The sequence below is a fragment of the Monocercomonoides exilis genome (genome assembly GCF_001643675.1).
Source record: "Monocercomonoides exilis strain PA203 chromosome Unknown scaffold15-1837935, whole genome shotgun sequence".
Lineage (NCBI taxonomy): Eukaryota > Preaxostyla > Oxymonadida > Polymastigidae > Monocercomonoides > Monocercomonoides exilis.
In genome coordinates this window covers 400696-416320 of record NW_027150560.1, presented here as the reverse complement: position 1 = coordinate 416320, position 15625 = coordinate 400696, and the positions used below count along the sequence as shown (strand labels likewise).

At 38.9% G+C, this 15625-nt stretch overlaps 5 protein-coding genes across 5 annotated transcripts; 2 read left to right on the top strand and 3 right to left on the bottom strand.

The window, feature by feature from the left end:
* Window positions 1–243: 243 nt before the first annotated feature.
* Window positions 244–924, top strand: MONOS_16601 (uncharacterized protein; the record flags this gene model as incomplete). Its single annotated transcript, XM_067869497.1, has 1 exon — window positions 244–924. One exon carries the CDS (start codon window positions 244–246, stop codon window positions 922–924), a length of 681 nt encoding a protein of 226 aa, XP_067729889.1.
* Window positions 925–2334: 1410 nt separating this feature from the next.
* MONOS_17390 (uncharacterized protein) lies at window positions 2335–2658 on the bottom strand (the record flags this gene model as incomplete). The annotated part of the gene is made up of 1 exon (XM_067870306.1): window positions 2335–2658. The coding sequence occupies one exon, from the start codon at window positions 2656–2658 to the stop codon at window positions 2335–2337; it is 324 nt and encodes a 107-aa protein (XP_067729888.1).
* Window positions 2659–2732: 74 nt separating this feature from the next.
* MONOS_15982 (uncharacterized protein) lies at window positions 2733–11321 on the bottom strand (the record flags this gene model as incomplete). The annotated part of the gene is made up of 1 exon (XM_067868886.1): window positions 2733–11321. Exon 1 carries the CDS (start codon window positions 11307–11309, stop codon window positions 2733–2735), a length of 8577 nt encoding a protein of 2858 aa, XP_067729887.1. The 5' UTR covers window positions 11310–11321.
* A 1739-nt stretch (window positions 11322–13060) lies between these two features.
* On the top strand, window positions 13061–13912 carry MONOS_14277 (uncharacterized protein; the record flags this gene model as incomplete). Its single annotated transcript, XM_067867064.1, has 2 exons — window positions 13061–13184; window positions 13260–13912. 2 exons carry the CDS (start codon window positions 13061–13063, stop codon window positions 13910–13912), a joined length of 777 nt encoding a protein of 258 aa, XP_067729886.1.
* Window positions 13913–14852: 940 nt separating this feature from the next.
* MONOS_14278 (uncharacterized protein) lies at window positions 14853–15167 on the bottom strand (the record flags this gene model as incomplete). Its single annotated transcript, XM_067867065.1, has 1 exon — window positions 14853–15167. One exon carries the CDS (start codon window positions 15165–15167, stop codon window positions 14853–14855), a length of 315 nt encoding a protein of 104 aa, XP_067729885.1.
* Between the last annotated feature and the right edge of the window lie 458 nt (window positions 15168–15625).

Here is a 15625-nt window from a genome sequence, read left to right as displayed (position 1 = left end):
AAAAACATAAAGAAAGAAAACCTTGGACAAGTCCCTTCGAAAGAGACATTATTCCGCTCGTTTCATCAATCGCACACCCCAAGGAACCCTTCTACAACTATGTGGTTTCCTTCAATTGTATTTGACTATCACAGTTGAATGCCTGCAAATGAGGAATTATCGTTTTTTGATTTGACCGTCAAATGCATTATTCTGCTAATCATTTTCACAACATGCCGCTTCCGCGAGTTGTAAAAAATATCAATGAACCAGTCAGTTCTTCAAGAGGACTCCATCCATCTATTCACATATTTGAAAACATCACTAACACACTCATATAAAACAATTCCAATTTTGGATAGCGTGGACGAAAAGGTTTACCTAGGAAGAGCCGTTAAATTACTTTGGTGCAGAGTTAGGACAACTTACGAAAATAGAGACATATTTTTCCTCAACATGGTGCATCACACCTTGCTTAAGACAGAAGGAATTCGAAAGAAAGCCCGCCTAGGAATGACTCTGATTGGGATTTCCAATGAATATCGACATTTCACTCTCAAACATGCAGCAATTTCCGCACTGTTGACCAAGAGAGTAACAGAAGCAATGGCTGCAAGGCACGCACGAATTTCCCCAACTTCACACACTCCAGCTCGTTCATTCTTCGAAGCAAATTTAGCCTCAAGAATGGCAGACACTTTGTTGTCAACGTTTGACAATAGGAAGCCCCAAAGTCAGTTTCGCTTACAGGACACAAATGAATTTGATCGGCCAGCACAAACTATATCTTCGAATTTACACAAGGCCTCTGAAGGAGAGACAATATTCACTAACAAGGTTGAAGAACCAGTCGAAGATAACCATGATCACGTGGAGATTTTTGTGGAAATAAATCAAGAAGAAGCAGTCGCAATATTAAATACAATGATTGGAGTCAGTGCTTAATGAACAAAAAGAAAAGCCCAATTTCTTAATTCCCAAAATGAGGAGGTGTTGAAGTTCCTGATTGTTCTCGACAAAAAAATTGTGAAACACTTTATCAAATGATCATATATCAAATCAAGTGAAAAACTTATTAATTGTATCAAATTATCATAATTCAGCAATGGACAACTAATTTCACACAAAGACTTTATTTCGAACATTTCACTCATTTTGTTTCCTTTATTTTTGCCATTATTTAAAAACCATAAAATAAATCAGATTTCTGTTTGTTTGTTAAAATATTATGAAATGAAAAAATAATCAAAAAAAGAAAAGTGCTTTGAAATCTTTTGAATATTTTTCAAAGATAAATAGACAAAAGTCAATATTTTTCAAATCTCTGTTTCAGATTTTTGAGAAAATCTTTGTTGGAGGTTTAAAATGACTTTGAAATTAACAAAAAAAACACCTCAATTTCGAAATGGATAATAAACAAAAACAAAAACAAAAACAACCTTGCAAATAATAGTGCAAATTTAGATTTAAAAGGTCAGTTGGGGCGTTGAAATTTATTTGGCATTCTCGTTTGATTGGCACATCAAAACTAATAAAAAGTGCCAATAAAGGAAAGTACCCCATTAAAAAGCCCTCCCCAATCACAATCACCTGTATCACAAAAAATCGTGAAAAAATCAATGTGGTCATCAACAATTTCAACTGCACTAACAAATCTTTGCCTTCCAATGTTGTATTTCTCTCATTCCTTGAGAAGAATGGAATGCTGTCCTTTCATCCGGAAGAGTTAATAGATGTGTCAAAACTTGTGTTAATGCAGATAGAATTATGTGGCCCTATGCTGCCAATTGTCCAGACAATTGGATAAATGACCATCCACCTTGGCTGTGCTCCAACTTTGAGTGCTGTCGTTTTAACATATTTTGAAAAATGGAAATCCAATTCTCTGTGATTATCTCCCATTGTAATGGTGTTGTGTAACTGTTTGCTTTCAGTGGAAATAATCACTTTTCATCACGTAAATATTCTTGTTCTGATAATCCTTAACTTTTTTCCCTAGGCGTGATCAAAACAACTCCAACTGCTCAAAGAAATAACGAAAGAAATACTGAAAGAAAAAAATTGTTCTTTTTCTTTTTTTCATGTTGCAATTGCTTTGAATAGCTAAAAAGATTCAGGTTGATCGTTAAATCGCAATCTTTTTCTCTTCAAAGCACATGCTTGCTCAACCAAGCAGAGATGCAACATTCAAAATGACACATTCTCAAAATCTTTCATCAGAAAATCGCTTCTAAATCCGATTCCAAATCCGATTCTATCCATCAATCATTCCTCATAATTGCATGCATCGTTTCTTATCTTTCATTTTCATTTTTATTTTTATTTTTCATTCTTCACTGCCTTTTTTCATTCCTTTCAATAACTCACAATACTTGTTTCTCCATCTCCGCTATTCCCGCCTTCATGCTCCTCTGATTCTGTTTCATAATCCACAGCATCTGACATCGTAATCATTTGCCCTGATTCAGGAAATAGCTGGATGAATACTCGCTTTATGCCTTGCAATGAAGGTCTGCTGCTCACGTGATTTGATAGACAATCCCTGAGTATCTCAAACAATCGCGTTTGTCTAACATTGTCCAAGATCGGTCTTTCCCCATTCACAATCTTCTGCCCTGCAACCTCTGCCTCGTATTCTCCAAACGGGATTTGAAGGGTCAGGCACTCCCACAGCATCATCCCGATCGAGAATGACACTGACTCCTTTGTTGCTCCCATCTTCTTGTTCATCTGCAGCTCTGGCGCCTTCCATCTCAGACATTCTTTTTGAAACTGTCTTCATCCTCAAAGGCTGATGATGGCAGAGAGTCCTCATCATCATCATCACCACTGGCAGAAGTCACAACAGTCGACGATGAGATGGATGACGAATCTGAATCATCATCTGACAATAAGTCTGAATGCATCACAATGCAGATGACCATGTGTTCTGAGAAGAGAACAATGTGAGGGCTCAGATTGGAAAGAGATTGGAGTGGGTTTTCCATTTCATCGAATGAGTGCAGTGCAAGGTTAGCCACCCAGAACAGGATCTGTGCAGCTGTTTGCTCTCTTTCTTTCAATGTGCCAATCGGCATTTCCTTTGTCTTGTTCTTTCCATGCAAAAGCATGAACAGCGAATCCCTCAAATCCACAATCAGCTTCTCATGAGGCGAGGAGCAGGCCATTGCATCCACCAGATTCGACATCGATGATGTGGTTGGACACAGATCCTCCCCTCGAACAAATGTTGAATCTGAGTCAGTTGAACATGTTGAAGAAATAGATGGTGATGGAGTCTGTTTTCTAATTCCTTCTTCCTCCTCCTTTTCCAATGCCCAATCAGGGATCTTGTCTGAATCTTTTCCCAATATGTATTCAGTGGAGCCACTCTCACTCAACAAATGCTCCGATGACTCCGAGTGTCCCAAACTTTTTTCATACACTCTCTTCTTTATTCTCTCTTCATTCTTCTTCTCTGCTTCCCTCTCTGCTCTCCTCCACTGCTCCTCAGGTGACATCTCCATCGTAACCATCTCAATCAGCTTCGGATCCTTTCTGATGTTATCATTCACAATCTCTTCCAATTCTTCTGTTCTACTCTTTTGCTTCCTCCACCGAACAGCCAGAACAACAATGACTACAAATAGAATAACAACAATCACAATGCAAACAATCAACAACCAATATGATTTCCCTTCTTTCCCTCCCTCGACAATCCTTTCATCTCCATTAACCTTCGGCTCACTTCTGTTCTTCACAATGAAAGAATCAGTGGATGATGGGTTTTTGTTATCTCCAAACAGAATGCTCACTCTCACTTCCACCCCTTCTCCTGCCTCTGTTATCGTTTCATTTGGCAGTCTCCCTTCAACTTCTGTTTCCGACACAAATCCACTCTCATCAAACTCATGCTTTTCGATCTGCTTTTCTTCTCCAATCTGCTTCACAACCATGAATGACAAGTTGCAAGGCAGCAACAGCTTCCCTTTGAACACAACCTTCATTTCTTCTCCTTTCTCCTTTGCTTCAACACTCTCCAGCACTGGAAAGAAAAATGGAGACACCCTCTCAGAAACAATCCCTTCAAACAGACAACCCTCATTCAATATCCACATTGATGAGTCATCCTTCACTCCATCTCCACCTTTCAGACTCATCATGTTCAGTGAAGCAGAATTGGAGCAGATGACGTTTCTTCTCATTGATGGATACCTTTCAATTGATGGATTGTTATTCAAAAACTCTCCTTTCTCGATCATCGTGGATCCTCCACTCACTGTTATCCCTCCCTTTGAGGAGTTGCAGATTGTTGTATCTTTCATCATCACAGAACTGCTTGAGAAATCAACAACCGAACTATTCCACTGGCATATTTCATCAGCAATATCATTTATTTCTTCGGTATTGTCAATCAGGTTTCCCTCAAATTTACACGAATCCATTAACACATTCTCAGTGAAAGCAATGGCCACTTGGCTCCCTTTCGATGAATCTGATATGCACTCATGAAAAGAGCAGTTGCGTGCCTCAAAGCCAGTTATTGGTTGAGTTATGCAAACAATGCAAGACCCAGAAGATGATCGGCTGATATTTGCAAACGATGATAACACCAATGAAATAAACAGAGAAGTATAACCATTTTCAAATGAGATCAGACTTTCATTTTGCAAAGTTATGTTTGTTGCCTCAAACCTCAATAGACTTAATTTCTCGCTTTTTCCGCAACCAATCGCTGAGCTTGTGCATTGGACATTGCACACTGTCAGATCTTCAAATGTTGCTCTTTCAGAATTCAATATCTGGAAGAATGGCTTCGAGGATTCCAAAAGCCCAACACCACATCGATAAGCCTCAAATATTCCATCTTCAACAACCAGAAGAGAAAAGTCAAAAGGTGTTTGTGAATTCTCTGTTATTCTGCTCTCTGACAAGAATGAAGCAGATTCGAGAATGAGAGATCCATTCAATTGTTGTATTAAGCACGAGCAGACAACATTCTGCATTCCACCAAAAACAAATGAAATTTTCTCAATTCGAACAGACTCTGATGTCGTCACAGCTCCTTCACCAGCTAAGTTCATCTCATTCACTTTTATTTCAGCACTCCTGCTTGCTTCCATCGACTTGATTGTCACTTTTTGAGCTGAGCACCAATCAGTCAGTGTTGTCTCATTCCAAATGAACAGCTGTGAATAATCTGAAGGAATGATGTGGCTCACCCCAACATTCAGCGACGAGCATGCACTCTTCATTTCCCCACAGTTCTTGCTGTTGCTGTTGTTCCCCACAATCGATGACACAAATATGAATTCGCTCCTGAACACATACACCCTCCCCAACAGATCCTCTTCATCCCCATAATCATCTGATGTGCACCCCCATATCGCCATCTCCCTCACAAACGGCTCCCCAAAGTTTATCAGGAACTGTGATTCACTTATCTGCAAATCAAGGTCTGTGCACTTCACAAACACATCTCTCCCCTTCAGTGCAACATTCTCCTTGAATGTGATGTTCGACAGAACAAATTGCAATGCCTTCTGTGTGGCACTTCGTGATTTCAAAAATATCCCTCCGCCTCTCCCGTTGTTCGAACAGAAGCAGTCAGTCACATTTGTGTGATTCAATTCCAATCTCCCTTTCTCGTTGAGAAGGAAAAGCATGCCTCCCCCTTCATGAGAGCTTGTCGATCCACATTTATCAATTGTTGAGTTATCCATTTTCAATCTCATTTCATTCGGCACATCACAGAAAAGCAATGAAGGGTTGCTTGACGCACTATGCTTCATATTTAAGAATGAACATTGCTCAAACAGAATGTTCCACGCTTCTTCTGTATTATCATTCTCCCTTCCAGAAATCACACTTTCACTCATCGCAATTGCACTTTTCCCACTCAATGAAATATCTTCAAATGTCACATTGTTCATGGTTGTCACACAATCAGCTGATATGCTCATTATCTCATGCATCGTTGAGAATCCTGCTATGTTTGTCTTTTCGATCTCCACAATTCCTTTTGAGGCACTTATCAATACAAATGCTAATTCACCTTCAGCATTGCCACTCATGTGAATTGAGCATCCAATAACACTTGTTTTGATTGCATCTGAGTCTGTCTGGATGAGGATATTTGCCTCATTATCGAAGGCAGTTGGGGTCAGGATCCCCGCTTCTTTGAATTGAACAACCCCTTTGCATTCAACAACAGCATCTCCATCCCCTTCAATTGCTTTCACAAACACGATTTTGTCGGTTTCGACATTTGTTCCTTCCAGCCTCATCCCACTCACACTCATTTCACTCCTCACATCACAAGTCCCTTGAATGGCAATTGACTCAATCCCCAAACTCCTCCCTCTCCTCATCCCATAATCAACAGATCCACATGGATACTCGCTCAATCCACACACAACCACATTGTTTCCTTCTCGCGCCACATGAACACTTGATCCAACCTCTTTCCAGAAATAGATCAGTGGGATTGCGCACTCTCTGTTTCCTCCATCATACCCTCTCATCGAGTCTTCGGTCAGCATCTCCAGTCTATCTTTCACAAATGGCAGCGTTTCGTTCTTGATGCTGCTGATAAGCGATGGAGATGAAACAAACAAATCTTTTCCATATTTTGCATTGTTTGGTTTGTCTACCGAAAAAGTTGGAGAAGATATCACAAATGTTGCCTCACCCATTTCACTCAACAAGTTCAACATTATTCCTCCTCCATATCCAACTTCTTCCCCTTCATATGGAGCTGTGCAACAATAAAACTTGCACTTGCTCATCAGCAGGTTCGTATTTGTGGATGCCTCATAACAGAATGCACCTCCTCCGATCTCATTTCCTTCTCCTTCAACAGCACACCCTTCAAATGTGCAGTCATTTATTTCTGCTTTGTAATCTCCATTGTTATCCCTGTAAGATACGCTTATGCATCCTCCACTTCCCTTCGAACGAGTAATTGATGAAAATGTGCATCCAGTCATTTCTTCAATATTTCCGTTGTGGCACTCAACAACACATCCATCATCAAATGTGATTTCTCTGAAACCGCTTTTCGTCATATTCATCGAAGGAATGCTTCCAGAATTACCTTCAACAATGAAAAACGATGAATCTCCTTTTTTCATATTTTTTGTTGAAAACTCAATCACTTCCACAGCTCCTCCAATAGCCTTCACAAACACTGTCGAAATAGAATCAGTGCCTCCTTCCATCCCACATTTGTTCAGTGTGAGTTTCCCTGAATGACACTCAAATACACTTCCATGAAATGAAAGCGAATGAATCAAAGAAAATACAATCCCAGTCATTGAAACAGAAACAGAGTTCTCAATTAATCCACTTTGTGTTCCTTCTTTCTGATCAGCAACACCACATTTCATCTCATTTTGTTTCCCCTTAAAGCTCCATTCATCTGTATTCAGGCTCAATTCATCCTCAAAGGCAAATGATTCAAGAATGGTTATGTCTTTTTTCTTCCCTTCAAAGTGGACTGATGCTGCCTTGGCGATTGTGGAGCACGGAAATGACTCATGTCCACACATCGAAAAATCATGACTCAATGATCCTCCTCCAACAAAGGCAGATCCTGAAAAGTTATCCCACAGATACACCACCAGCGGAATGAAAAATGTTTCATTCAATGTTGATCTCTCAAATCCATTCATCCCTTTCATATCATTCAAATCAACGTCAAATCCAATTGATGTTCTGTCAATCACACTTGATAGATCATAAGAGTTAATGAAGATTTCTTTCCCTTCTCTTGCATCACACCCAGCAAATGACACTTTCTTTAAAATGAATGAACTTGCATCATCATCCAAATGAAGATAAATCCCTCCTCCATATCCGTTCTCTCCATCAACTGTTTGCATTGCCTTGCAACTTGCAAGTTTGAATAAACCACTTTCATCATTTGAAAATATTGTCCTTTCTGAGTCAGTGTCTGTCATATTACCCACAGTGAATGATGATCCTTCTTTCATCTCAACCCACAGCCCTCCTCCATTTCCTCCATTGCTCTCACACCCAGACATCGTTCCTCCAACAATTTCAAGAGAGCAACCTCTCCCGAGTGTGCATTCAATTGCCCCTCCGTTTCCTCCATCTCCTTTGAATCCACTCATCGTGTTGTTTGTGAGCTTCAGCAACTTAGCTGAATTTGTGGAAATTACTCTTATTAATCCTGATGGCAAATCTGTTTGCGAAGATGCTTTCGCTGAAAGTGTTGAATCTTTAATCGAAAAAGATGCTCCATTCTCCACTCCAAACAAAACACCATTAACTGTCGAGCTCATATCCTCAACACTCATTGAAGTGAATGTGCCAGCAGCATTGCTTCCATCAAGAGAAATCAATGGACGATTCCCAATCACCAAGGATGATACAACAAAAGATGAAACAGAAACCTTCCCTGCTGATGTTGACAAAAACACATAAGACAACGCTGATTTGGAGTCTTGAAAAGTCAGCGAGCAATCTTCAAGCGAAAATGATTGTGAGGCGGAACTGAAGAACGATTCGTGATTTGGAAGAGCAGATGGAACAGAGAAAACAAGTGATTTCAAAACAGTATTTGCACCGGCAATTATCATGCTTCCTTCACTTCCATTCGGATCATTGCTCACCTCCCATCCACTGTTTTCATCTTTCCCCCTGATTACGTGTTTGAAGGAGTCGAATATCAGCTCATTTTTCATTTCAATCATCCCATCGACAACAATCCTCTTTTCCTCTTCTTGCCTTGTCAATGAATGACTCAGTGAAAGACAGGGAAACTCAGCATGCCCACAATGTGAATGATCATATGCATCAACATTGCTCACAAAGATCTCATCTGGCATAGGAATCAGATAAACGCACATCGGAATTGGGAACGACTCATCCCCATTTTCATATCCTTGTATCTTGCTCTTCGTATCAAATGAAGCTGTCAGGCATTTTATCCTTTCACTTTTTGCTGTTGACTCCAAGTTGATCGAGTCAACAAAAATGTCACTTCCCCATTTGGCTCTGTTCCCTTCAAATCCTGATGAAATAAGAAACTCTGCGCATGTGTCTTTCACTTTCAGCCCAATCCCTCCTCCTCTCCCTTGTGTGGTTGAGGCATAACAGTTTCTCACAACACCTCCATTCACGTTCAATGAACCAACATTCCCCATTTCAACCATCACACCCCCTCCAAACTCAGAGGCTTCACTCCCACAGTCATCAAGTGTGCATCCCTCAAGAGTTATTGAATGTGACCCTTCACCCACACTCATCAGCGATGATCCTGCTGCTGTCCTCACAATGTTGCTGAATGTGCAGTTATCCAGAGTCAACGAAACCGTTGCCTCCTGAGGCAGAGACATCGCACTTGTGGTGCTGAATGTTTGTGACCATCTCACATCTTTCATCTTCAAACTTCCCCCTTCCATCACCACAAGTGAGTTCTGAATGCTCCTCTCTTCTGAATGATCTGCATCCATCGATATGTTCATTCTCTCCAAATTGATCCCTCCAGACCCTTTAACCTCAAACAATCTGCTTCTTCGATTATTTTCAATTGACGAATTGTGAACCACTGACAGATCATTCACATTCAACTCCCCTGTTCCAACACAAAACAGACTCAGTCCATTTCCCTCAAATTGTGTTTCAATGGCTGAGCCAGCTGGAGAAACTCCATTCACAGAGATTGTTTTCTCTCCAACATCAACTCCTTTTCCTTCCACAACTGTTCCACTCAACACCTTCATTTCCTCCACAAACCCCACAATCATTTGGGAAAGGCAATGGCTGATTGTGAGACATGCACAACTTTCATTCAATCCACAGCTGAATGTGTCTTTCGCATTTGTCTGATTTTGAGTTGAAGCAACAAATCTGCATTTCCCACCAGTATTTGGAAGCCAATCACTTTTGTCTATTCCGTCTGCGTAGTATCTAACACCTTCTTTTCTGGTTGAATAACAAAAAGCAACTTGAGAATCTGTAGAATTATCATAAATACAAATATCATTTCCGTATGGTGCTGTATTTTTGTGAAAAAAACAAAACCACAAAAGATTGCCATTGAAGCCATCAGTCTTTATGCTTACTGCTCCTCCTCTAAAATCAGAATGACATTCTTGAAAATTGCAGTTTCTCAAATCCATTTTGTCAACTGCATACCAATGAATGAGAGCTCCTCCATCTGTATCTGATTCTCCATTCCCACTGCAATTTTCGAAAAAACAATAGAGAATACACTCTTTTGTTTTTATTGTTTGAACAGAAAAAATAGCTAGTCCTCCTGAATCGTCATAAGCCCATCCATCTTTGAAAAAGCAATTTTCAAAAAATACTTGAACTGTTATTCCCTCAATATCTGCGCTCCCTCCATCAAGTTTGTCACTGCAACATTCTTGGAAAAAACAGTTTTTGAATGAACACTCTGCTATTTTCGAAGCAAATATTCCTCCTCCACAGCCGGTTTCTGAGTTGCATTTCACAAATGAGGAATTCTCAACAGTCAGCGTTGCACTTGAATTATCATGCACATACAGTGCTCCGCCACATGGAGCAGAGCATTCATTCCATTCAGCATTCGTGAAATGCTGAGATTGGGTTGTGTCCAAATGCTCATTATTTCTTTTTTTCCAATCCACCCTTTCGTTGTGGAGGAATGTGCAATTGTTGCAGGAAAATACAATGGATCCTTCTGTTCCACTCACAATCCCTCCCTCCAGCACATCCATCGATCTTTCAACTCGACAATCCTCCATTGAACTCGTTTTCATCATTGGCACTTTCTCAATTGGCATTTCATCTGTTTCCATGAATTTCATTGTGATGTTTGAAAAAGCACTGTTTTTGATTCCTTCAAATGACCCTTCTCCATTTCTCAAAATGCTTCCACTCCCACAAAACACAATGTTCTTCCACTCACTGTTTCTCACAAGCAGCGATGAATCTTCTCCTTCCATCTTCACAAGACTTGTCATAACCCCACAATTATTATCATTTTTGTTATTCATTGATGTATTTGTCATTTCGCATGTTCCCTCGTTGAAGACAAATTGCCCATTCAAACCTCTTTTTCTCATCAACAAGCAGTCATCAAGGCCCAGGAATGATTTTGCTCCAATATCAAATGCCATTCCATCATCGGACTTTTCCAACATTATTTCCTTCAATTCGACTGAAGAATTGTGTATTTCGCAGAACAGTCGAACAACACTTCCACTTGCCAAAATATGACTTTCTGACTGTGCAGGAATTTGAAAAATGAGATGTCCATTCTGTTGTGCATCATTTCTATCTGTGCCACAAAATGTGAAACACAAACACTCAGCCAAAATTAAAAGAATCATTATCATGAGGATAATTATGGTTCATTATTTACCATTATTAATTAAATTCAAAGATTATTTTGAACTTTTTTAAGTACTGATTCTTCCTGTCTTTCTTTTATTTGCTTAAACGACGATCAATAATATTGCTTTGCCTTTTAAATTATAAAATCATTCAGCTGAAAAAGATTGATTTATTTCTTTTTCACCACCATTGAATCACATTTATTTTATTGTATTCTATCTGAATGAGGAATGTTAACATCTTGATATCATTTCCAACGAAATATTCTTCATGTGTAATTATCTTTCAATGAAAAGAAGAATAACAATTAAAAAAGATGTTTTCGTTGGAAATATTTAAAAATTTAAAAAATAAAAAAAATGAACAATATTTTTACAAACTTTAAATGTTCAAGGAGAAGAGCTTATTCGTTTGAGAAGTGCATTTGATTATCATCAATAATTCCATCACCAAATCTTTCCTTGTTTCTAAAACTTCATTTCAAATTCCTTTTTTAATATTTTTTTCCTCTTTTCTCTCTTCCTTGTCAATCATTTCTTCATTCGTTATTTCTGAATCTTCATTATTTCTTCCCAATTGTTTTGTCAATTTTGTTGCAATTGTCTTCACTTTTTTCCATATTTCTTTTGTCGCTCACATTTCATCTTCAAAGAATTTAATATTTCCAAAAATAACTTCCGAATCATCAATGGTCTTCCTCCAAATGCAACGCTAATCTTTCATTTTTTATGTGTTTTCTTCTTCCAATCCTCCTTCATGATTCTTTGTTAATGATTGTTTTGCAATATCCTGGAAAACATTTCATTCCGAGCTTCATTTCTTTTTTCGCAAAATAATCCTTGCTTATAGGGTGGTTTTTTTATCCGGATATTTTTTTATATGTGAATGAAAAAATAAAAAAAATTTTTATTTCAAGAAAGCATGTTTGTATCTTTAAAAAAAGGACACTAGTAATAAATATAGTCGATCAACTCTCTCTTGACTATTTTTCTGGAATTTTCTTATTTTCTTTCATCTCCAGAATTATCATCAAAAAAAACTTTTTTTCGTGGAATTTTCCTTTTCTTTGGTTTTTCATCATCAAACAATTTTTTTTCCACAGTTTTTTCATCGTCATCATTCCTTATCTTCTCTTCTTTCATTTTCTTTTGAGTTCTCCATTCATCCAAAAAATCTTGGTCTGTAATTATTTTTCCATGAAAATCAAATCTGCGGTTCTTTTTCTTCAGTGTCACAGAAGGCTCATCAGGCAACGTTGAAAGAACAGCATGCCATTGATTTGATAACACACCACTTTTGACAAACGAAGAATCAATTGTTTCAGGCAATAATGCTGTTTGCAGAGCCTGAGGAAGGGCATCTTCAATTGCTTTTCTTCGAAGAGAGACAGATGAAGAAGCAGGAACGACATGGGACATTATTTTCGAAATCATTAATCTGCATTGAAATTTTTCGGATGTTAAATGTTAGCGAAAATTCGAGCAAATATGATAAAATTCATAGTTAATATAAGAAAAAATGACTTTTTTCTCAATAATTATCAAAAAGAAACACTTTCAAAACTTTTTCAGAAAAATATTAGATCAATGAATAAATAATTATGTAAAATGAAAAGCAAATTCTTTTTTGCATTTTACTCAAGCGAAAATTAGATGCAACAGAGGTATATTATTAATTTTCAAAAAGTTAGGTTAAATTAGTTTGAAGTGTTTCACAAGCTATGTGTTGGATTACAATTCTTACCTAGAATGGGATGGAAGTGTGTATTTTACCATCTGAAGAAGATGCTCACGAAAGGGAAGTTGGCGAAGGGCAATCAGATAATTCTCCAAAAGATCATAGTTCTTATTTAAAAGATAGCAGTGCAAATTTGGAGCGTGTCATGTTTCCAGAAAATAAAGAATCAAAGAAGAAAAAAAGCTAACCAAATAAGCAATCGAAGAACATTTCAGGACAGAAACTGAAGAAAAATTCGAAGTCTTCTTTGAAGAAGAAAAAGGAAAAATACGAAGATTTGGACGAAGAAGAGTTAGCAGCTCTTCTGGAGCCATCAACAGAGTCAACTGATGACAAGAACGACTCAGATTCCGTTATATCAGAAAGTGGCGATGAAGAAGATGAATACGACGAGGATTCAATCAACAAAGGTGAAGAAGAAGAAGATGAAGAAGAAACATACGATGATAAACGCCATCAAAATTCTGATGAAACAAGCGATGATGATGAAGAATTTTATGAAGGGAAATATTCTCGCCGAAGGAAGAAAGTGAATGCCGCAGCGAGAAAGCATGCCCAACAACTGGAAGAAATGAAGAAGAAGATTGAGCAAATGAATGCGAAGTACGAGCCGCATCCTTCTGGAAGCAGCACAGCGGCGCAAATATCGAAGAGGAGAGGGGCATCAGATAAGCCAGCGCATACGCCGAAAGCCACAAGCAGTCGTGTTGTGCTGGTTGATGAAAGAGAAAGATTGCTGCCAGTGTTTGGGCAGCCGAAAAGCTCCAATAGGAAAACTGCGAAGAAATCTTATGGAAAAACATTCAATCATACTGCTATTGAAAGCGGAGAATTCGAAAGCTATTTCGATGAGGAAGAAGGGAAATGAACTCAGAAGGGAAAGAACGAAGCAAAGAAAAGTTTTCGAATGAAATATCACAACACTCGGCATTCCTCACACGAATACGGAGCAAGTCAAATACAACAACTGCAACTGCAGCAAATGAAGGACAAAGAAGATGACAACAAGACACTAACAGAAAGTGAGAATTCAAAAGACAAAACTATTGAAAGTTTTGGAAGTAAAGAAATGAGCAGCAGCTCGGCTCCGCAGGCGAAACTTGTTGATTCTGAAGAGAATGAAATGCATTCCCTTCAAGAGACACTCAAACTTCTTCGCAAACGCTCGGCTCGGAACCACAGAAGAATAAATGGAACGCTTATGCATCGTAAAATACACCACCATCGCCAATCAGAAACGGAGTCTTAAAACGAAGAATCGGCTAAATTGGAGAGTTCAACAATGAAAAAAGAGGGCGGAGAAGAAAATCTAAGCAAAACGGAAAAGAACTAAAAAGAAGGCAGAAAGGATATTTTCTCACATCCTCTTTCTTATGCAACTAATATTGCTTCTGAGCAACTTCACTGCTCAGAAAAATAAGAAGTGCGTTTTTTTTTCCTGAACATCAAATATTAATATCAAAGCTTTTTGTTTTTATATTATTTGTTTATTTTTTTTTTTTTTGGCTTTTTTTAGACAATGAACTTCTGTCTTCAAAAGAGTTGTCGCTGCTGGAATCTGTTGTTTATGTACTTTATGGGAAAACTATTTCGGAGGCGGGCTGAATAATGTTTGATAACTTTGAATAAAGTAATTTTAAAACTGTTTTCAGACTTTCAAATTTTTTTTAAAAAATAATATTTGAAACATAAAATTCTCCTTTTTATTAAAAAAATTTAATCTCTTTCTTTTTTCATTATCGCTCATTAAAAATTCATCATTTCAAAGAAAAAACAAAACAAAGAATATAAAAAAAACATAATGTTTTTCAGGCAGTCCCATCTGTGGTGCTCAGACAAGCCTCTCCCTCATCAACACCTCCTTGTGCGTGACTCATCTCAACATCATCCCTCTCAGCGGTTGTCCACTCCTCACTGCCCAACACCACTCCGCTGCCTCCATCTGCTCCTCCACTTGCACCATCCACCCTCCTTCCCTCACCAACAACCACCACCACCACCAATGCCCCCTCTTCCTCTCTGCCCATGCCTCCATCGCCCTCACAAACTTCTCCCTCGCCACCCACCAACATGCCATCTTCTCCTTCCCCCTCTTCTCCACCCCAAACAATCTCCTCCCACATGCCCACTCCCCAATCCCTGCCTCCTTCTCCATCTCTCACTCCTCTTTCTCCTCCTTCATCTCCCTCATCCAGCCCTTCCTTTTTTCTCCTTCTTCCCTTTCTTCCCCATCCCTTTTTTCATCTCCATCCCTTTCCCCTTCTCCTTCATTTTTCTCATCCTCATCCTCATCTTCATCCTCTTCTATTTCCCCTTCGATTTCCATTTCCCCTTCCCCTCTCCATGTCCATCACCAATCCCATCCCCACCTCCAAATCCACCTCAATCTCCATCTCTCAAACACCATCTTCGCCAACATCTCCTCTCCCCAATCCCATTCATCTCTTCCATCCCTTCCTTCACACTCGCTCAATCCTTTCATCTCAACCTCTTCTTCCTTTTCTTCCACTTCCACCAACACCAACACCAATACAATCCCCTCCTTCTCTCTTCACTCATCCCTCTCCATCTACTCAACCGT